General features: G+C 68.6%; 7 protein-coding genes across 7 annotated transcripts in view; 3 read left to right on the top strand and 4 right to left on the bottom strand.

Annotated features, from left to right (window-relative positions):
• Positions 1-1203: 1203 nt before the first annotated feature.
• CHLNCDRAFT_136673 (hypothetical protein) lies at positions 1204-3323 on the top strand (the record flags this gene model as incomplete). The annotated part of the gene is made up of 8 exons (XM_005845584.1): positions 1204-1238; positions 1320-1365; positions 1490-1710; positions 1850-1945; positions 2222-2379; positions 2577-2663; positions 2857-2982; positions 3226-3323. 8 exons carry the CDS (start codon positions 1204-1206, stop codon positions 3321-3323), a joined length of 867 nt encoding a protein of 288 aa, XP_005845646.1.
• Positions 3324-3698: 375 nt separating this feature from the next.
• Positions 3699-5718, top strand: CHLNCDRAFT_136672 (hypothetical protein; the record flags this gene model as incomplete). The annotated part of the gene is made up of 6 exons (XM_005845583.1): positions 3699-3835; positions 3976-4072; positions 4209-4842; positions 5085-5180; positions 5351-5404; positions 5516-5718. 6 exons carry the CDS (start codon positions 3699-3701, stop codon positions 5716-5718), a joined length of 1221 nt encoding a protein of 406 aa, XP_005845645.1.
• A 213-nt stretch (positions 5719-5931) lies between these two features.
• On the bottom strand, positions 5932-8773 carry CHLNCDRAFT_53708 (hypothetical protein; the record flags this gene model as incomplete). Its single annotated transcript, XM_005845474.1, has 7 exons — positions 5932-6165; positions 6334-6850; positions 7044-7112; positions 7396-7597; positions 7756-7835; positions 8010-8182; positions 8384-8773. The coding sequence occupies 7 exons, from the start codon at positions 8771-8773 to the stop codon at positions 5932-5934; spliced, it is 1665 nt and encodes a 554-aa protein (XP_005845536.1).
• Positions 8774-11784: 3011 nt separating this feature from the next.
• Positions 11785-14159, bottom strand: CHLNCDRAFT_53706 (hypothetical protein; the record flags this gene model as incomplete). Its single annotated transcript, XM_005845473.1, has 6 exons — positions 11785-12012; positions 12111-12383; positions 12486-12616; positions 12725-12860; positions 13437-13514; positions 13581-14159. The coding sequence occupies 6 exons, from the start codon at positions 14157-14159 to the stop codon at positions 11785-11787; spliced, it is 1425 nt and encodes a 474-aa protein (XP_005845535.1).
• A 1663-nt stretch (positions 14160-15822) lies between these two features.
• CHLNCDRAFT_136666 (hypothetical protein) lies at positions 15823-16870 on the top strand (the record flags this gene model as incomplete). The annotated part of the gene is made up of 4 exons (XM_005845582.1): positions 15823-15904; positions 16022-16152; positions 16258-16530; positions 16643-16870. 4 exons carry the CDS (start codon positions 15823-15825, stop codon positions 16868-16870), a joined length of 714 nt encoding a protein of 237 aa, XP_005845644.1.
• Positions 16871-17288: 418 nt separating this feature from the next.
• On the bottom strand, positions 17289-19048 carry CHLNCDRAFT_136665 (hypothetical protein; the record flags this gene model as incomplete). The annotated part of the gene is made up of 3 exons (XM_005845472.1): positions 17289-17999; positions 18171-18858; positions 18966-19048. The coding sequence occupies 3 exons, from the start codon at positions 19046-19048 to the stop codon at positions 17289-17291; spliced, it is 1482 nt and encodes a 493-aa protein (XP_005845534.1).
• Positions 19049-19659: 611 nt separating this feature from the next.
• The window catches only part of CHLNCDRAFT_136664 (hypothetical protein), a gene marked incomplete at both ends in the record, with an annotated part of 1909 nt that continues 972 nt past the window's right edge, over positions 19660-20596 (bottom strand). The window contains 2 exons of the mRNA XM_005845471.1: positions 19660-19996; positions 20257-20396. Of these exons, the coding sequence (XP_005845533.1) occupies positions 19660-19996; positions 20257-20396 (477 nt within the window). The remainder of the gene's footprint in view (positions 19997-20256; positions 20397-20596) is intronic.

Here is a 20596-nt window from a genome sequence, read left to right as displayed (position 1 = left end):
TGCACGCCGGCAGGGGCACGGCTCACTGCCGCACACATTTGCTTGGAGGGAGGTACCGCTGGCCCCACTCTGAGGGGCCTACCGCATGCTCCCATGATCAGCTGACAGCTGGCTCACAAGCCCCAGGCAGGCACGCATGCCCCCTGGCATGGCCCTGGCGCAGCCTCCAGCCCACCTTGCGGTTGTCAAACTTGCTGGCTCCCCACAGGCAGTCCTGCACTTTGGCCCTGCCGCCTGCCTGCGGCCCGCCGGCTGCGCCGAGGTCTGCCGCCGGCGCCGCCGCCGCTCCCCCTGCTCCCTCTCATCCACAGGGCAGGGGGCAGGGTGAAGGACCAATCGTGAGAGGCAGCAGCGCATGGAGGCTGCGGGCAACACCGGCACCGGCAGCGGCGGCACGGCCGGCAGCTGAGCGGCATGCATGCACCAACCATACGACAGCTGGCTGGTGGAGGCGAAGAAGCCGGTCTTGTCTGTGGGCATGACCGCGCTCTTGCCATACTTGACGTGCTTCAGGAAGATGTCCTGCCGCCGCGCCGCCGCCGCCAGCTCCTCGCCGCTCTTGCCCGGCGCGGGCGCGTAGGCCGCCCGCGAGGTGGTCTCCGCGGCAAAGGCGCCGCCTTGGTCCAGCACAAAGCCTGGGCGGCCGCGGTAGTCCGCAGCCAGCAGCTCCTCAGCATAGTTGCCAAGGCAGACGCCCCGCCTGCAGCGCAGTTGGTTGGCGGCAGCGACGGCGGGGGTGGTTGCCTGGCTGGCTGGCTGGACGGTCCGACGAGGCCTCGGCGCTCTTGAGTACGGCTTCTGGGCCTTGCTGCGCTGTGCCCAGCCCGCTCACGAGCGGTCCCGACTCCGGAATGGTCCGAATGTGGGGCCATGTGTTGACTCTCGCGGCCCACCTGAACTCGTTCTTGTGACTGCTTAGTCCTATGGAGTGGTGTTGGTTCCCTCCAGAGCCGGAACCGCCCCACCTGGAGTCCATTTTCTGGTTGGTAGGCGCTTGGGGCCGCTGAGCGCTGTGACCAATGCCCTGGTCCAAGTGCGAGTCTCCGGCAATGCCGCGGGACCAAAACAGGCAAAAATCAGAACGCCTGCTGCGTGCTGCGATCGGCCTGTTTCTGTCACTATGCTATGGTCGCCTGGGACCTATGCTGCCACAATTGGAAACACTGTCGGCATTCTGTAGCCGCTTCACAGGGTTCCAAGAGCATGGCAGTGGCCATGGCGTCCACAATGCAGCTAAGGTGTGACCCTACTGCATTGCGCCTGCCAAGCACCTCCGGCACCTCTCCGTTGATCCGATGCAACATCGGGCTGCCCTGCAGGCGTTGCGGCCCCGCGGCCAACTCCAGCCCCAGACCCTGCGCCAAGGTGAGCAGCCCTGGGGCCTGACGACCAGCCAGCGTGCACATGCAGCAAGGTCGACTGGCCTGCACCTGATCCCGCGCCGCGGCACCGCCCAACCCGCCCACCGCCTCGCCGCCGCCACCCGCAGGCGCCAGCGGGCGTGCCGCGCGTCGCGGCCGCCTTCCTGGGCACCCCCACGCAGCTGGCTGCTCAACGGCGGCGGCTGAGGGCCGTGCGGCGCAGCGCCAGCGGCGGCCTGGCCGCCCAGGCAATGCTGACCTACAAGGAGGCCGCCACCGGCATCGAGTTCCCGCTCGTGCAGAAGCTGTGGCTGGGCGAGGAGATGCGCTGCGTGGGCGCCGGCTGCCGGTGAGGCCCACTCCTGGCTGCCATCCAGACGGCTGCCCCGACAGCTGACTGTCTTGAGCCGCGGGGCTGGCTTGTGAGAGTCCCAGCGGGCTGTATGGGCTGAACCCACCCCGGCCGCGCCTGGCTGTGGCGCCCGCAGGAGCAAGAAGGTTGCGTTCATCGGCGTCAAGGTGTACGCTGTGGCGCTGTATGTTGAGGCCGAGAAGATGGCTCGGGAGCTGGGCGTGCGCAACAGGTGCGGTGCCGTGGGGGGCGGCGAGGGCGGCGAGGGCTGGGGCGGCAGGGAGCAGGGGCTGCGCGAGCGGAGCGGTTGCATGGGGTGGCGTGGCCCGCACTGGAGAGCAGCACCCGCCTCCGCTTCCCTTCAATGCTTCGGTTGTCCCGATTCGCCTCCCTTGCCTCCGTCCACTCCCTCCCTCCCTCCAAAACCATCCCTTCCAAACTCCCTCCACCTGCATCCACATGCCCATCCCCACGCCTCCCCCCGCCTCCCCACCGCCCACACCCCAAGGGGCGGCTTCTTTGACGGCGACGACGACTTCTGCCAGGCGCTGGTGGACGGCGGGTGCGTCAAGGCGCTGCAGCTGGAGCTGGCGCGGGACGTGGAGGGCGCGCAGTTTGTGCAGGCGCTGGAGGAGGCGCTGGCGCCGCGCATGCGCCTCATGGGAGGTGCGCTAGCGCCTGCGGCAGCAGTGGGCTGCGGGCTGCGGGCTGCACGTGCCGGGCAGGGTGTGCAGCTTGGCGCCTGGCCTGGCTGGGGCAGCCTGGTTGAGGGCGGCCGACGTGGGAGCGGGCGGACATGGTGCGCACGTGCACCCATCGCCCCACACCCTGCTGCCCCGCTGCTGCGTCGCTGGTCCCTGCAGACACGGCTTCGCTGGAGGCCTTCAAGAAGGTGTTTGTGGACAAGAAGCTGGCCAAGGGGACCAACGTGGTGCTGATGTACCGCACGGGTGGGTGTACCGCTGCACCGCCGTACCGCAAGGCCTGCCTGCGCACACATGGGCGTTGGCGTTGGCGCGTGCGTGTGTGTCCAGTTTGCAGGTGGCGCCGCGATGCAGCACCGCGGCTGCCATTGACCAGCCTGCTGGCCAACGCTGACGCGCCCCTCCTGCGTCCCGCCCCGGCACTGTGTGTGTGTTGCAGATGCCACGCTGGATGTGGCGGTGCGGCCCGGCCGCGTGGACTGGTCCACCATCGTGGCGGATGCCAGCATCGCCAGCGCAGGGCTGTGCCGCGGCCTGTTTGAGGTCTACATGGGTGGCGAGTCGGGTGGGTGCAGCGGCCGCTGGCTGGTGTGGGGCCCGGCTTGTGGGGGGGGCGTGGCTGGGCTGGGCGCAGGCCTGGGCGAGCGCCGGAGTGCGCATGCATGTGGGGATGGCGCACGGAGCAAGGCCGCAAACAGCCAGGCCACGCGGTCTGGTTGGTGTGCGGCGGCAGCCCGCCACGCGTGCGTGCCCGGCCTGACGCCTGGCGCCGCTTCTGCCATTGCTGCTGCCGCTGCTGCTGCTGCAGTGGTGGCTGATGCGAAGAAGGAGTGGGCCAACGGTGCCCGCAAGCTGCTGGAAAGCGACGACATCCGGAGGCAGACTCGCAAGGGCGGCAGCGGCTGAAGCCGGGGTGCCCGACGCGGCGCGGGACGGCAGGGACGACTGCGCACCCGCCCAACTCTTTGCAGTTTGTGTTCCAACCCTGAGTTTTGATCCATGTGCGAACTTGTGTGGCTCTTTCTGAGTGTATGAATTGCTGAGAGGTCGACAACGCCAGCCCAGAGGGTGCTGTAGAGGCAGCTTCCACGGCAAACGGCGCCCGCCAGCTGTCGGCGGGGCGCTCCTATCAACTCTCCTTCAACGCTTCTCTTATGTTTGTGCTCTTGTCAATCTCCAACCATAGCGTTTTACCACTCCACAAGCGCCTGAGCTCTCGTTCCTGGCGTCTGAGCACTGCAAAACCGCTTATCCCGCTTGTTCGTTGCCTACCCGCGCACCATGGGGGTCTGGGTGCCCTACGTCGCCATTCCATGCGTTGTGCTGATCAACCTGATAGCCTATGCGTCAAACGAGAACAGCTGGGCCTGGCGGCGACTGCGCGGGGCGCGGCCCGGGCTGCTGGCAGTGTCAAACAGGTGTGGGCCGCGCTGCAAGGCAAGGGCAGAGGCACCGCCTGGACGGGCGCCCCAGTAACCGCCCCGCCGCTACCTGCTGCTGCTGCTGCTGCTGCTGCAGTACCTTGAACCGCTGCCCTCTGCTGCTCTGTCCTGTGCAGAGCCGCGGGCGTGTCGTGCCAGCAGCGTCCCACCTCCTTCTGGGCCTGGGAGCTGATTGACTCTTCCGCCAGTGTCACGTCATGGGTGGTGCCGCAGGTGTGCCCTCTTGCTGGAAGCGGGCCCGGTTGGGCGTGGACCGCAGCAAACAGGGTTGTCTGTGCGAGCATGCAGCTCTTGAGTCCCCCCACTAAGCATCCCAATTCCTGCGCCCCCAATCCCCCGTAACCTGCAGTGGGTGCTGCTGGCGCTGCGGCTGTCTGCGCTGCTGTTCTTTGCCGCACTGTTTATTGTACTGGAGCTGGCCTACACGCTGCCCGGCCCCACCTGGCTGGTCTACTTCACCAACTGGAGCTTCTGCGCCTTTGCCCTCAGCATGCTGCTGGGCTCGGCCCACACCGCGGCAGACATGCGGCGCCGGCGGCGCCGGCAGCGCCAGCTGGCGGGCTCGGCGGCCGCAACCGCCAGCGCCCCCGCCACCGCGGCTGAAGCCCCAGAGGGCCAGCAGCAGCTGCTGTCGGCCATGGACCCAGCCGACCCAGAGGCGCCGCCCCAGCCGGCGGCCTCGGCAGAGCTGGCGCTGGAGCTGCGGCACCTGCAGGGGTTGGCCCCGGCCGCCGCGCCCCTGGTCGCCGCCGGCGTCCCCACGACCTGCTCCGCGGGCGGCGCTGTGCCGGCCGGCGGCGCCGGCGCTGCCGCAGCCAGCTGGGGCCTGCTGGCCAAGGCTCACCTGTTGGCTGCGGAGGTCGCCTTCCCCGCCGAGCTCTTCCTCACCGCCTTCTACTGGGCGCTGCTGCATGCCGACGACGAGGGGCCCCTGGGCAGCACCCTGATGGTCCACGGCCTCAACAACCTGTTCACTCTGGCGGGTGAGCTGGGCGTGGCCACAACATCTTGACCATTGCCGCTGCCGCGCAGCTGGCGCTGGCGCTGGTGCTGATGCTCCGATTGTTTCCGATTATGCTACTTGTTTTGCATGCTGCGCCTGTCACGAGCCAGCACCAGCTGGAGCCGCGTCCCTGCCTGCTGCCCGGGGCCCTGCCCGGCACCATCCACCCCCTCACGCTGGCACAAGCACCCATGCCACCCATGCCACCCATGCCCCATGCAGACGTGGCGCTGTCTGGCATGCCCTTTGTCAGCTACCACTTCCTGGCGCTGCTGCTGTACGGCAGCACCTACCTGGCCTTCATGTGGATTTACTACGGTACGGGCAGCTGCTGCGCCATCCGCGCTGCCTGCCTCGCCTGGGCTGTGCCGCAGATGGCGGCCTCCCGTGCATGGGTGCATGGCTCCCGCTCCCCTGCCTCAGTGATCATGCACGCACGCCCCAGCCCTTACCTCACCGCCCCGGCCGCCACCCTGCTCGTGTCGCAGGCGCCAGCGGCATCTGGGCCTACTCCGTTTTGGACTGGAGCAAGAGCAGCAGCAGTGAGTGGGCATGCGCCTGGCGACCTGCTGCCCTGCCGCAGCTGCCTGGGGGCGGTCAGCACTCTCCCCTCGCCCCTCAGCCCTCGGCCCCTCCCCTTCCCCTGTGTGCAGTGCTGTACTATCTGCTGCTGCCCCTCTTGCTGGCCGCGGGGTTCTTCGCGTATGTTGGCGTGGCCTGCCTGAGGGAGCGCTGCGTGCGGCGCCGTGGCCAGGCACAGCAGCAGCAGCAGCAGGGAGGGGCGGCCGCCGACAAGGCCGCCGGCTCTTCGCTAGAGCTGCGGGCGACTCCAGTGGGCGGCATGCTGGAGCCTTGAGCCTGATGAGAGGCTGACCTGGTTTGTCCCTGAGCTGTAATTATTGAATTGAATTTAAAATGAAATAAATAGAACCGGTTGCAGAGCGCCAAACAAGGACAGAGGGGGCATGGAGAAGGGGAGGGAGGCGAGCGGGCGCCCTGCCGCCATGCGCTCCCGCGGCTCGCCCTCCTCTCGCTCGCCTCCTAGGCAAGGATCGTGTCGCTGGCCCGCTCACCACGTCTGCTGGGGCAGCATGGCGCCGCTGATGACCACCAGCTCCTTGGAGGCTGCGTCCTGGAAGGCTGGAAAGTAGGCCTTCTGCCCCCGGATGCCCTTGCCTCGGACGAGCGCCGCCAGGCGGCGCGCGTCGGCGCCGCCGGTCTCGTCCACGTGCATCTGATAGCTGCGGCTCTTGTTGTAAATGAGCATGAGGGGGGGCGTGCCGGGCACGCGGCCAAGCGGCACCTGCACATGCGAGCAGGGGCCGAGGAGCAAGGAGGCATCACAGGGGGTGGCTGTTTCACTGCGAGGGGCTGCCACTACCGCATGACCAGCAGAGGAGACGAGCACTCACTGCATGGCCAGCAACCGCCATCTGTGATTGCGTCCTCTTCCCCCAATACCAGGACTGACCTGGACTTTGACGATGAAGGTTTTGTCGGTGGGCCGCGTTGCCGCCGCCCGATTCTCCTCTGGCCCTCGCATGTAGCCTTCAGGGTTGAACGGCGCTGCGCTGACCGGCACCCCCATGGATGCGGCAACAGCGCTGGTGAAGTCGGCATTGGGTATCGCGGCAGTGTAAGGGGCGTCGGTGGAAGGGCGCAGGCGCAGGTGGCCAGCCGTGGCAGCGCTATCGCCGCCGCCGCTGCTGCTGCTCGAGGCCGAGGCCGCGGAGCACTCCTTCTTGTGAGCCTTCCAGTGCTGCCGCTGGCAGGTGCGCGAGCAGTAGAGAGCCACGCGGCACGCGTCGCAGCGCTTGCTGGCCCCCGCCTTGCCGCAGGAGAAGCAGGGCGCTCCTGGCTGCAGGTGCGCGTTCTGCTGGTACCGCCCCAGCGCGCGGTCCACCAGAGCCACCATCGGCGGGCAGTGCTGCGCCACCTCCTCTATGCTGCACCCGCTCAGGTCCCGTGCCCGCGGGTCGGCGCCAGCGCTGCAGAGCAAGCAGGCAGGCAGCCAGGCAAGCAGGGACGCGTTGGACTGCCGGTACCGCCCTTGTCGCAGCAGTGCCACCTGACCGGCCTGGCTGCCCAGCAAGATGCAGTGTGGGCCCATGCAGGCTGCAGTCCCGGCTGCTGCTGCCGCCAGCAGCTGTCCATGTGCGCCAACAAACGCGGCCCGCTCACGCTAGCAGCAGCCGCACGGCTGCCTGGTCCTGAGACATGATGGCGTGGTGCAGCGGTGTGCTGCCAAACCTGCAGAGAGTGCGGGCAGGGGAGGACAGGTTGAAGGGCGGGGAGCTGCGGCCGCCATACCATCAGCCAGCCGCGCAAGGAGCGGCCAGCCCCGTTGCACGATGCTCTGCATGCAGACCCAAGAAGCACGCCCGAGGAGCTGCCGGCCGGCTTGCAGCAGCAAGCGGGGCCACCCCCAGCCCGGCACACACACACACACACAAACACACACAGGCAGACAGACACACGCAGACACACATGCACACACACATATGCACACACACATGTGCCGCCTCCAGCGCACCTGTCCTTGGCGTTGGGGTCGGCCCCATGCTCCAGCAGCACCTGCGCCAGGTCCAGCCGCGCCGAGTGCGCGGTGGCGTGGTGCAGCGCGGTGTAGCCGGCGACGTCGCGCGCGTCCACGCGGCACCCGGCCTCGCACGCCGCCCGCAGCACGGCGGCGTGGCCGCCGGGGCCGCCGTCGGCCCGCGTCACGCGCTGCGCGCCTGCACCACAGCTGCGAGGTGTGGTTGGGCCGTCGGGTGCAAAGGTGGGGGTGTTTGGGGCTTGCCTGCCGGCAAACCGCTGCGTCTGGAGCAGCAGAGGCGGCAACCCCCGCCCATCTGCGCAGCTGCCCTACCGCCCGCGCTCGCAGCCGCCTCACCTGCCACGGCGACAGCCGGCAGAGGCAGGCGCAGCTGCCAGGCCCGCAGGCTGATGTGCTGCTCGGGCCTAAAGGCTGCCCTGCGGCGGCAGCACGGGGGAGAGGCAGAGGAGCGGCTGTGGCGGCCAACAGGCCCGGACCCACACACACAACACACACACACACACACACACACACATGGGGATGCGCCGCTGGGCACACCGAGATCCAAGAGCCAGCAGGCAGCAATTCTGATCCCGGCCCCCCTCTCTCACTTGAACCGGTCTGCATCCCCCATGAAGGCTGCGCGCAGGGCGTCGTTGGGCAGCGCGGCGATGGCGGCCTCCGGCTGCAGCTGTGCGCCAAAGTCGGCCTGCAAGTCGCGCATGCGCTGGCCCGGGGTGCCCGGCAGGATGCCTGGAAGGCCTGACTGGTCGCCGTCGTCCTCCTGCAGGGCCACACAGGCGCACAGGCAGGCAGGCAGCAGGCAGGCAGGCACGGTTGGTTGTGCCTGGTTGCATGAGGGTGGGCGGGCAGCCGCTGCCCAGGGTGCAGGGCTGTGCCGCGTGCCGGCTGCGTTGGCGGAGGCATCGCAGGAGCGGCAGGGGCGGCCGTGGCGGCTGCACTGCACAGCGCGCACAGCGCGCACCCTCAGCAGGCGGTCAAGCTCGTGGCGCAGTGCTGCGGTGTCCTGGCAGGCGGCCAGCCCGGCACGGAGCGCGCGCTCGGCGTCGCCCGGCCGGTGCTGCAGCAGCGCGGCGGCCGCCTGGCGGGTGTAGCCCTTGGGCCAGCCCGGGCGGGCCGCCACGCAGCGGTCGGCGTGGCGGCGGGCCTCTGCCGCGCGCCCCAGCCGCGCGGCGGCGGCGCTGGCGTTGGAGAGGAGGACGGGGCGCAGCGTGGCGGCGGCGGGGGAGGCGGCGGCGGCGTCCAGCAAGATGAGAGCCTCGAGGTAGCATGCCAGCGCTGCCTCGTTGTCACCGCTGCTGAAGTGCTCGTTGCCCTCAGCCTTGAGCTGCTCGGGGGTCTTGCAGCTGGCCATGGCGCAAGGCTGGTGGGCGGCAGAGCGGGGTGGCGGCGGCCGTCCGTGGCCGCCGTTATGCCAGGCGCTACGCAGTAAGGCTCTAGCCTCCCCTGCAGGTTACCAAGAGCCGTAGGCTAATGGGGGAGGTTGCCGGGGCGCGATGCTGCGAAGGCTGCAAGGGAAGGCTGCGAAGCCTGCTGCGAAGCCTGCTAAGCCTGCGAAGAATCCTGCTGCCGCGAAGCCCGGGAGGCTGCCTTGGGGTTGGAATTCCCGGGAAAGCTGCCGGGAAAACGCGGGAAGACCCGGGAAGGCTGCCGCGAAGCCTGCGAAGCGAAGGCTCACAGGGTAGCACACAGAACAGCACTGGTAGGGCGCGCAAGCGAGAAATCCACCAGAGACCATGCTCAGCAGACGGTCTACAGCGGGGCGGCGGCGGGGAATGAAACGTCGCCGGCGCGTGCGCTGTGTGTGCAGACCCCCACGGTTGTTGGATCACTCTCTATCCTGCCAAGTAGGATTCCAGTGGTGGGTTGAAGAACTGCGCACGATACAAGAATGAGAGCCTGTCGCCTACAACCCAAGCCCCTCCCGCACAACTGTGCCATGCGCCACCCACTCACTGCCTCCGCAGCGCTGCTGTGCCTCCTGGTAGTGCGCCAGCTCGGTGCGGCAGGTGCGAGGCGGCTCCGAGTGCAGGCTGCCGGGCTTGCCGGGGCGGGACAGGAGCAAGCGCAAGGCCGCCTCCCACCCCCGGCTTGCCGCCGCGCAGCTGCCACGCCCACCAAGACCGACCGCCGTTAATGCTACACACCCCCTCCGTGCAGCACCAGGAGCAGCATACAGGCAGTGTGCACAGACCGAGCGGCAACAGCATGTCGATCGCTGGGCGCCTGTCCACAGCAACGCGGCCAAGCGGCCCTCCCAGGAATCCCACATCCAGTGTTCCAAAGCCTGAGGCGGATCAAGAGTGGCATGAGAGCAGCAGAATGCACAACCATCCTGGTGTGCCTAGCGCGGCATGCAAAGCACGTCACAGCCTATCGCGTTCCCACGCTTGTTTGGGTCATCCCCAGAGACCTTTGCGAAGTGATGGATTCTTTGGCGGCTATGGCGGCACCGATACAAGAATGAGAGCTAGGATGGATGGCCGCTAGGTGCGGCACGACCTCGGCACGTGGATGGTGCGGCACGACCTCGGCACGTGGATGGTGGCACCTGGATGGCGGCTATGGCGGCACCTGGAGCGGAACCTGCGCGACAGCCTGAGCGGCTGCACCGCGCTGACGCACCTGACGGTCGCCCTGGAGCAGGGGCCGCTGCACTTCCACGCCGCCTACCTGGCGGCGGCGCCCCGTCTGCTCTCCCTCTCCCTGACGGTCTTCGACCCCAACGAAGATCCGGAGGCGGGCTCCACCAGCGCGCTGGAGGTGGAGGGCCTGGCGCTCACGGCACTGGAGCGGTTGCACCTGGCGTCCATCACGCTCGAGATCGGCAGCTCCCTCCCGGCTGCGTGGGGGCCCTGGGCCGCGCCGCGTGGGCCCCAGCCACACGATGGGCTGCCCCCTAGCATGACCAGCCTCGCCCTGGATGGCTATGCGGATTTCATGAGCTCTGTGCCCTGCTTCCTGCCGCAACAGGTGAGCAGGGGGCCGGGGACCCCTGTAGGGCAGGCTGGCAGGGAGTCCGCTGTTTCCAGTGGGCCCCGCTGCTACGGCTGCCTTGGCAGCAGCAGCAGCTCTCATGCCTCTGCTGCACCTGACAGCTGTGGTTCCCTGGCAGGTCGCCTGTGCCCGCATTCTGCCTGTCGACCCCTGCACTTCTGCCACCCACCTGTGCATGCGTCGCCAACAGCGCAGCTTCCCCCCCTCCCTGCCTGCAGCTCACCGCGCTCAGCAGCCTTCGCAGGCTGGTGCTGGGCAATGTGGCTGCTGGCAGCCCGTCTGCATAGAGCGTCCTGTCTCGCGTGTCCAGCCTGGAAGAGCTGACGCTCTTCCGCTGCTCCCACCTGCCCACCTGCCTGCCCCAGCTCTCCACCCTGCGTGCTCTGCGGCTGGACAGTACTCCCCTCGTCCTTGCCGTCCCTGATGAGGTTGCTGTGCTGGAGCTGCTGGCACCGGGGATGCAGGCGCTGGAGCAGCTGGCAGCGGGGCTGCAGGCGCTGGCTCCGCTAGCGCACCCGACGCACCTGGCACCGGAAGGCATGCCGGCGCTGCCGCCCACGATCACGGGCCTCACCCAGCTGCGGGCGCTCTACTGGGGAGCCGAGCGGCCACGCGAGCCGCGGCTGCCGGCCGGCCCCTGGACGGCGGGGCTGCAGCAGCTGGCCCTGTCGTCCCATGTGGCGGCCAACAGCCTGGCGGTGCTGTCGGCAGCGACACGGTTGGAGTGCCTGGCTGCGTTTGGGTCTTATGAAATGGAAGACGCAGCTGCTGAGCTGCAGGTGGCGGCCTGGGCTGCCAAGCACCCCGGGCTGCGGAGGCTGGCTGTGTCGAATGGCAACAGCTGTGAGCTGCGAGAGGAACTTGACGCTGGGTTGGCACAGCTGCGCCTGCCGCCCACTCTGAGCATTGAGCAAGGCAGCGCTTTGTTGGCTCAGCTCCAGAATGTGTGATGTCTTCTCAACTCCCCTTTGCCGGAAGTGGCATGCTTTGTTTTTTGGTGGTACCTTTTTTGGTGGTACCTTCTGATCAGATGTGTGGCCTGCCTGCCTGTCGCTGGCTTCCTTTGCCGATATGTCCTGCTGATGCCTGTACCGCCCTCCTCTCCTGTTGCACACTGTAAGGTAGGGGAGCGTTACAGCAGGGTGGCTGGGCTATGCAAGCGGGATGGATGCGACTGCAAGCAGGCACCAAAGGATGAAAGAAGGAGGGGACAGATAGCGACAGATTGGTTGAGTGAGGAGGGATCATCAATCAGCAGGATTCTGTTCATGCGGCAGGCATTCACTCCTAGGCAGCAGCAGAATGAACTGCAGGGACTGTGCTGCTGGGCAAGCTTGCAGGTTTGGGATCACGCTGCCGCTGTCAGCCTCAGGTGCAGGCGGCAAAGGCGTCGGCCGCGGCGGAAGCAAAGCCGCCCTGCGCCGCGATTGCGGTGGCCTGCGCCTGCGCCAGCGCCGAGCACAGGGGGGCCGTGTTGCTGCCAAAGGCCTGGGCCAGGGCGCTGGCATAGGCGGTGGAGAAGCCGCCGCCAGTGGCCAGAGCGGTGGCCAGGGCGTCGGCGACAGCCAGGCTGCCGTTGATGGCAGTTGCAGTGGCCTGCACAGAGGGGCGGGGTGGGGCAGGGTGAGCAGGGTGGGGTGGCTGCTTGTAGCCATGGCACCACACAGCGGCACACAAACATGCCAGCCACCCACCTGTGCCAGGGCGAAGGCGGCGCCGGTGTTGCCGCTGGCATAGGCGTCGGCGGCGGCCTGGGCCACAGCCACACCGTGGCCGGTGGCAAAGGCGTTGGCGGCGGCGTTGGCGATGGCGACTGCGTTTCCGCTGGCAAACGCGCTGGCGCTGGCCTGGGAGATGGCGGCGCCGCCACCCAGGCTGGCGGCGTGGGCCTGGCTGTCGGCAATGGCGGTGCCGTGGCCCTGGGCCTGAGCGTTGGAGTTGGCTGTGGCCAGGGAGCCGTGGCCCACCTGCGGAGCAAGGGGCCAGGGCGGGGCACGTGCTCAGCTACCCGGCTTGTGTAGCAAGCATCCCTGCCTCCATGCCTCCTCATGCCCACCCTCCCGCCTCACCGCTGTGGCGTCGCTGTTGGCGATGGCGGTGCCGTGGCCGGTGGCAGCCGCATTGGAGTTGGCGTGAGCGGTGCCGCCCGCAACAGAGCTGGCCTTGGCGTTGGCGACCGCGGTGGCCAGCAGCTTGCGGCCTGGAGGGAGGTGGGGCAGTCAGCTGGTGCCAGCCAAGATGGCTGCCTGTCTGGCTTGCTGATTTCCAGCATGAACGGCGCTGATCAGCGCCTCAGGCAACAACTCACTCAGGGGCACATCAGGGTGCTCCGAGGCCACCAGGCCCGCAAAGAGCACCAGGCAGGCGAGCAGCAGGCAGCGGCGCATCGTTGCGGGAGACGGCTGGGGTGGGTGGGAGGTGCCTGCCGAGGTTGTGCCTCGTAGCTGGCTAGGGGAGAGGTGGAGGAGTGGAGGCGTGGAGAGGAGAGGAATGGGTGGCTGAGGAGGCTGCGGAGGGGTTATGAGGGCCCGGGAGCGGCAGCTGCCGCTGGCTTCCCCTTGCTGCCCGTGCCACCTTCCCTGCATGGTACTGGCTGCCCCTCGGCCCTGGGCAGGCTCAGGCAGCTTCCAAGAGCAGGCAGAGGCCGGTCCCCAGCTGCTCACTCTGTGCCACTGTCGTTCGCGTCTTCTGAGACACAAGTCGTGAGCAAGGTAACTTGGGACGCTACTGCCGTGGTGGGCATCCAGTGCAACTAATGAAGTAATGAACTACTCAGGGCTGCCCTCGGCTCCGGCATCAGCAAGCGCCTCCCTGGGCTGCTCCTCTGGCGACGGGAGGGCAAACTCAGGCAGGCGCTCTGGGGAAGCTTGCTGCTGCTGCTGCTGCTCAGCCGGCGCTTGATCCCGGCGCCGCTCGCTCGCATGACCAGCCTCATGCTGGCCCTGCTGCACACTCTCTGGGGCTGCTGCTGCCGGCTGGCCAGGCCCTGCATCTGCTGGAGGCCTGGGCAGGTGCTGAACCTGCTGGGGAGTGCTTTGCTCCTGCTGCTGCTGGGGCACCAGCTGCCATGGCGACGGCTGCTGCGGCTGCTGCGGCTGCTGCAAGCCAAGCATGCAGGCCAGGAGCATGTCAGAGGCGGACAGCTCCGCCTCCTGCGGCCCCACCTGCGCTGGCGGCTGCTGCGGCAGCAGCGGCCCGGCTGCCGTGGCCGTCGCCACCACCAGAGGCACCTCCGACGGCGGGCCAGACTGCTGCGGCGCAGGGAAGAGTGCGGGAGGTGCTGGCTGCTGCCGCTGCCGAAAGGCTGGGGTCAGGTGAGGAGCAGCCGTCCGTTGGGGCCTTGGCTGCGGCCCGCCACCTGCAGCTGCCGAGGCAGGCGCTGCCGTGCCGGATGGCGGTGCTGCCTCTGCTGGCGGAGCCGACTCCACACCCGTCCCATTGCCCAACAGCGCGGCCTCCGTCGCCGCTGCTGCAGCGTCAGCCGCGCCGCCAGGCGCGGCCTGCCCTGCTGCCGCCGCCTGCGCGACTTCCAGCATTCGCTGCCGGTAGCGGTCGTCCGCTGCCAGCGTCAGCATTCTCTCCAGCACCGCCGCCCGCTGCTGCCGCCGCTGGTGCTCCGCCGGCGGCAGCGGCGGCAGCTGGGGCAGAGGCGGCTGCATGCCATCCTGCTGCTGCTGCTGCTGCTGTGGAGGCTGGGTGGCGCCAGCTGCCGAGGGCGCACCCGCTGCTGCTGCCACCTGCATCAGCTGGGTGGCCTGCTGCAGGAGGGGCGCGAGACCGGCAGCGCCCGCCTCCGCCGCTGCCGCCTGGACCGTGCGCTCCAGGTCCTGGCGAGCTTCATTCACGACAAACAGGGCAGCCCTGCATGCGGGGGCAAAGGACAAGGCAGGGCACAGGCCTGGGCCCGTGCGGCGACAGCCAGCGGAAGCTGTGGCGCGAGGTGCGGCACTCAGTGGGTCGGCTGGCGCAGCACGCTATCGCTAACATGGAGGTGGCAAGGGACGGGCTTAGCGTCCAGGGCTGGCTCGCGCTCCGACTGCTGGCAGGCACGGGTGGCGGGAGCCGCGGCAGAAGTAAGCATGCGGGCGCGCTACTCAGGTTTGTGCCAGCAGCAGCCCAGGACGGGATGCCACGAGCTGTGGGCACAGCCTGCCCTCCTCCCCTCGACACACAAGCGCGCGTGCCTGTGCAGCTCAAGAGACACCAGGGCATAGCGGAAGCCTGGCTGCGCCGCCTCCCCAGACAGCACCACCTGCGTGCAGCAGACATCAAACGTGAGGTGGCACTGAAACAGCGATCAATACACGTACACGCCAAAGGGGCTTGTGACAAGCAGGGGGTTTCGGGGCAGCTGGCGGCGCCTCACCTGTGTTAGCTGATGCAGCGTCTCCACAGGAGTGCCGTAGATCCCGGCGGCGGCGGCTAGCGGCCGCTGGGGCGGGGCTTGCTGCGCAACGGGAGCGGCACCTTGCGGCCCCAGCAGAGCGTGCTGCAGTGCTGCTAGCTGGGGTGTGGCGGCAGGCACTGCTGCCGCTCCGGCCGCAGCCTCCTGCACCCGCGCCCGCTTCCGCTGTGGCACGGGCGCTTGGAATGGCTGGGGAGCAGCATCAACCCCACCGCCAGCGGCCGAGCCGGCGGCGGCGGCGGCGCCTGCCCTACCGCCAGCCACCTGACCTTGTTGGCTCTGCGCCCCTTGCTGCTGCCCCGCCTGTGCCTGCTGTGCAGCGGCGGCCAGCAGGAGCACCAGGAGGTGCTGGGTTGTGGCGTCCGCCGTGTTGGCCAAGTGCGAGAAAGCGAAAGGAGGCCTGCTGTGGCGCTGCTTTCGGCAGCAGCAGCCTGTGGGATGCGCAAGAGGTGAAAGGAAGAGCTGCAGGGGGATCTGGAGCGAGCTGTACAGCACCACTCGGGCGGATTGGCGGCGGGATTCAGCCAGCTGCCTACGTCCCATCATGCCGAGGATTTGGTGTGTCTACGTACGTGTAGGTGCATGATGTCAACTGAACAAAAAAACAGAAAGGGGGTCGAGGCGGCCAGCGCTGGTGGTCCGCCGCCCCAGCCCCGACCTGCGCCATGGAGCCCCACCCGCCCGGCCCGCCATCCGCACCGAGAAGAACCGCAAGGCAGCGGCACAGAGTCAGCAGCTGGGTACCGGCCTCTGCCTGCTCTTGGAAGCTGCCTGAGCCTGCCCAGGGCCGAGGGGCAGCCAGTACCATGCAGGGAAGGGGGCGGGGGCAGCAAGGAGAAGCCAGCAGCAGCTGCCGCTCCCGGGCCCTCATAACCCCTCCGCAGCCTCCTCAGCCACCCATTACTCTCCTCTCCACTCCTCCAGTCCTCCACCTCTCCCTAGCCAGCTGCGAGGCACAACCTCCTCGGCAGGCACCTCCCACCCAGCCCTCTCCCGCCACCATGCGCCGCTGCCTGCTGCTCGCGTGCCTGGTGCTCTTTGCGGGCCTTGTGGCCTCAGAGCACCCTGATGTGCCTCTGAAGAGTGAGTTTGTGGTGCATTTCATCCATGCTGGAAATCAGCAAGCCAGACAGGCAGCGATCCTTGGCTGGCAGCAGCGACGTTTGATGCGTGCCTCCCCACCTCCCTCCCTCCCTCCAGGCCGCAAGCTGCTGGCCACCGCGGTCGCCAACGCCAAGGCCAGCTCTGTTGGGGGCGGCACCGCTCACGCCAACTCCAATGCGGCTGCCACCGGCCACGGCACCGCCATCGCCAACAGCGACGCCACAGCGGTGAGGCGGGAGGGTGGGCATGAGGAGGCATGGAGGCAGGGATACCTTGCTACACAAGCCGGGTAGCTGAGCACGTGCCCCGCCCTGGCCCCTTCTGCTCTGCAGGTGGGCCACGGCTCCCTGGCCACAGCCAACTCCAACGCTCAGGCACAGGGCCACAGCACCGCCATCGCCGACAGCCAGGCCCACGCCGCCAGCCTGGGTGGCGGAGCCGCCATCGCCCAGGCCAGCGCCAGCGCGTTTGCCAGCGGAAACACCGTCGCCATTGCCAACGCCGCCGCCAACGCCTTTGCCACCGGCCACGGTGTGGCTGTGGCCCAGGCCGCCGCCTACGCCTATGCCAGCGGCAACACCGGCGCCGCCTTCGCCCTGGCACAGGTGGGTGGCTGGCATGTGTGTGTGCTGCTGTGTGGTGCCATGGCTACAAGCAGCCACCCCACCCTGCTCACCCTGCACCAACCTGCCTGCCTCACCCCGTCCCGCTGTGCAGGCCACCGCCTCGGCCATCAACGGCGGCGTGGCTGTCGCCGACGCCCTGGCCACCGCCCTGGCCATTGGCGGCGGCTTCTCCACCGCCTATGCCAGCGCCCTGGCCCAGGCCTTTGGCAGCAACACGGCCCCCCTGTGCTCGGCGCTGGCGCAGGCGCAGGCCACCGCAATCGCGGCGCAGGGCGGCTTTGCTTCCGCCGCGGCCGACGCCTTTGCCGCCTGCACCTGAGGCTGACAGCGGCAGCGTGATCCCAAACCTGCAAGCTTGCCCAGCAGCACAGTCCCTGCAGTTCATTCTGCTGCTGCCTAGGAGTGAATGCCTGCCGCATGAACAGAATCCTGCTGATTGATGATCCCTCCTCACTCAACCAATCTGTCGCTATCTGTCCCCTCCTTCTTTCATCCTTTGGTGCCTGCTTGCAGTCGCATCCATCCCGCTTGCATAGCCCAGCCACCCTGCTGTAACGCTCCCCTACCTTACAGTGTGCAACAGGAGAGGAGGGCGGTACAGGCATCAGCAGGACATATCGGCAAAGGAAGCCAGCGACAGGCAGGCAGGCCACACATCTGATCAGAAGGTACCACCAAAAAAGGTACCACCAAGAAACAAAGCATGCCACTTCCGGCAAAGGGGAGTTGAGAAGACATCACACATTCTGGAGCTGAGCCAACAAAGCGCTGCCTTGCTCAATGCTCAGAGTGGGCGGCAGGCGCAGCTGCGCCAACCCAGCATCAAGATGCTCCCGCCGCTCACAGCTGTTGCCATTGGACACAGCCAGCCTCCGCAGCCCGGGGTGCTTGGCAGCCCAGGCCGCCACCTGCAGCTCAGCAGCTGCATCTTTATTTTCATAACTCGAAGACCCAAACACAGCCAGGCACTCCAACCGTGTCGCTGCCGACAGCACCGCCAGGCTGTTGGCCGCCACATGGCACGACAGGGCCAGCTGCTGCAGCCCCGCCGTCCAGGGGCCGGCCGGCAGCCGCGGCTCGCGTGGCCGCTCGGCTCCCCAGTAGAGCGCCCGCAGCTGCGTGAGGCCCGTGATCGTGGGCGGCAGCTCCGGCATGCCTTCCAGCGACAGGTGCGTCAGGTGCGCCAGCGGACCCAGCGCCTGCAGCCCTGCTGCCAGCTGCTCCAGCGCACCAGCAGCCTCATCAGGGAATGCAAGGCCGCGGGGAGTACTGTCCAGCCGCAGAGCATGCAGGGAGGAGAGCTGGGGCAGGCAGGTGGGCAGGTGGGAGCAGCGGAAGAGCGTCAGCTCTTCCAGGCTGGACACGCGAGACAGGACGATGTAGGCGGCGGGGCTGTCTGCAGCCACATTGCCCAGCGCCAGCCTGCGAAGGCTGCTGAGCGCGGTGAGCTGCAGGCAGGGAGGAGGGGAAGCTGCGGTATTGGCGACCCATGCACGGGTGGGTGGCAGAAGTGCAGGGGTCGACAGGCAGAATGCGGCATCAGTGAGCGGCAGGAGACCACAGCTGCCAACAGCAACGGCGGGGCCTGGCCCGTAGCTATGCGCCCGGCTCTAACCCACCTGCTGTGGCAGGAAGCGGCGCACGGAGCTCTTAAAATCCGCGTAGCCATCCAGGGCGAGGCTGGTGAGGCTGGGGGGCAGCCCGTCGTGAGGCTTGGGGCCCCGCGGCCGTGCCCAGGACTGCCATTTCGGCGCAAGGGAGGTGCCGCCGAGGTCCAGCGCGGCCCCCACCAGCGTCAGGCTCTCGAGCGCCGTCAGCGCCAGCAGGCCGTCGACCTCCAGCAGGCCGGAGGAGTCTGGATGCTCCAGGTCGGAGATGGTGAGGGAGAGGGAGCGCAGGCGGGGCGCCGCCGCCAGGTCGGAGGCGTGGAAGTGCAGCGGCCCCTGCCGCAGCGCGATCGTCAGGTGCGTCAGCACGTCGCAGCGCCCCAGGCTGTCGCGCAGGCGCCTCGCAACCACCTCCAAGCTCTCCTCATAATCGTCAATGTCAAACACCAGCCTCCGCGTTCTGATGGTCAGCTGCTCCACGTGCGGCGCCGCATGGGCCTCCAGCCAGGGGAAGAAGGTGAGGCTGCAAAGCAGCGACGCTGCCGGGTCGTGCTCCTGGTCCAACACCCACGAGCCGTCTGTCCCATAGTCATACAGGCAGGGATCCCGAAACTGCAAGTGCACCTCAACCCGCCGCAGCAGCTGCGGGGACAGCACCAGCTGGCGCCAGGCACGGCACACGCGCGCCAGGGAGCCGTGCCTGCGGTTGGGGGCGCCGGCGCAGGAGGCGGCGCCGGCGGCGGCTGGTGAGCGTGTGCGGCTGCATCAGGTACCACATCCAGCACGCTTCATACGAAGCACGCCTACCTTTGAACAAACGGCGCCCTGGCGAGGACGTCGCCGAGCAGCGACTGGGGCAGGTCGTGGATGGTGGCGCGGTTCGCCGCCATAGCTGCCTGGCCCTGCACAAGATATGATGATTCTGCTGTAGACTGGCACGGTAGAGCCGTAGCATCCACTTGGGATTTGCACCAGCGCTACGGGCGCCGCGCCGACGAAGGGCGCCGCCAAGCCCCAGGCCGCCAGCATGCGCTCTCACACGCTGCTCCCCATTTCATCATTTCAACGCGCCCATCAGCCACTGCGGCGCAAGCACTGGACAGCCCTGACTTTGCTTTGCGCAGCAGGGCAGCAGGAGGCAGCAGCACACAGGCCGCCACCGCCGCCGCTGGCATACAGGCAGGGATTGTGTCACCTAGTTTACATGGATGTGGGCATTGGGCGGCATGCATGGCGTCGCAGGGTACAGCGAAGAGCATGCATCTCAGCGGGGAGCAGTGAGGGTTGGGTGGTCCCCCAAGGGCAACGGCGAGGGCTGTCGAGGCTGGGCTCGCCACCCGGGAGGATGCGGCGGCGGGATGCGGCACGCCGGCCCGCGGCTGCGCGCCAGCAGGCCTGGGCGGGTCAGGGAGCTGCGGGTGCAGGCGCAGGCGCAGCCGCGGGGCGGGCAGACCGCGCAAGGGGCTGCTGCAGCTGCTGCCGCGCCGCCGCCGCCGCCGCCTCACCCCTCCTGCTTCTTCACAATCACCGGCTGCTCTTGCCGTATGAGCGTGGGCGCGCCGCCAAAGCTGCCGCCCATGAAGGGCATGCCGCCGCCGCCCGGCAGCGGGCCCAGCGGGCCGCCGCCGGGGACGCCGCCGCCGCCGGGGACGCCGCCGGGCGCGGGTGGCGGCGGCGGCGGCGGCACCGCCCCCGCCCCCGGCCCCGCGCAGTCCTCTGTCAGCGGCACCATGCCGGGCGCGTTCAGCGCGGGCTGCGGCGGCGGCATGGCCAGGTTGTGGCGCGGCAGGCTGGCGGGGCGGGCCGGCAGGAAGTTGTTGGCGAGGTCCACGTTCAGCCTGCAGGGCGGGGCGGGGCGGGGCGGGGCGGGGCGGCGCTCAATATGCGCTGCACATGCACACAAGGCTACGCCCACGCATGCAGCACGGCTGGCGGCGAGGCAAGCGAGCGCTGGCGGCTGCTGCGTCCGATTGCCTTCTTCTTCTCCGTTCTGCTACTCTTCTGCCTCCCTCCACCGGCTCCCCCTCCTCGCCTCTCCCCTCGCCCCGGTCCTCCCACACCCTTGCCTCCACCCCAACACCCCTCCCTCCACCCCCACCTGACGGGCAGCTGCGGCATCTGCGCCATGACCCCCCCCATCCCCTCCATCGCGTTGATGATGGCCAGGATGTTGTCGCGGAACGCCACCAGTAGCTCCGTGTTCTCCCCCACCTTGAACTCAGACATGTTGGCGCGGAACTGCGGGGGGTGGGGTGGTGGGGGTGGGGTGGTGGGTTGGGGGGGGGGGGGGCGGGGGGAGGGGGGAGGGGGGGAGGGGGGGCGGGGGGGGGGGGGCAGAAGAGTAGCAGAACGGAGGAGAGGAAGGGGATGGGGCGCTGGGGCGGGGAGGGCTCGCGTGCTTGGCGGCGAGGCGGGCTGCTGGGGTGGGCGTGGGGTTG

This window comes from Chlorella variabilis, assembly GCF_000147415.1.
Source record: "Chlorella variabilis unplaced genomic scaffold CHLNCscaffold_17, whole genome shotgun sequence".
Classification (NCBI taxonomy): domain Eukaryota; kingdom Viridiplantae; phylum Chlorophyta; class Trebouxiophyceae; order Chlorellales; family Chlorellaceae; genus Chlorella; species Chlorella variabilis.
Note: the sequence above shows the minus strand (reverse complement) of the source record. Positions and strands in the feature narration are given on the sequence as shown.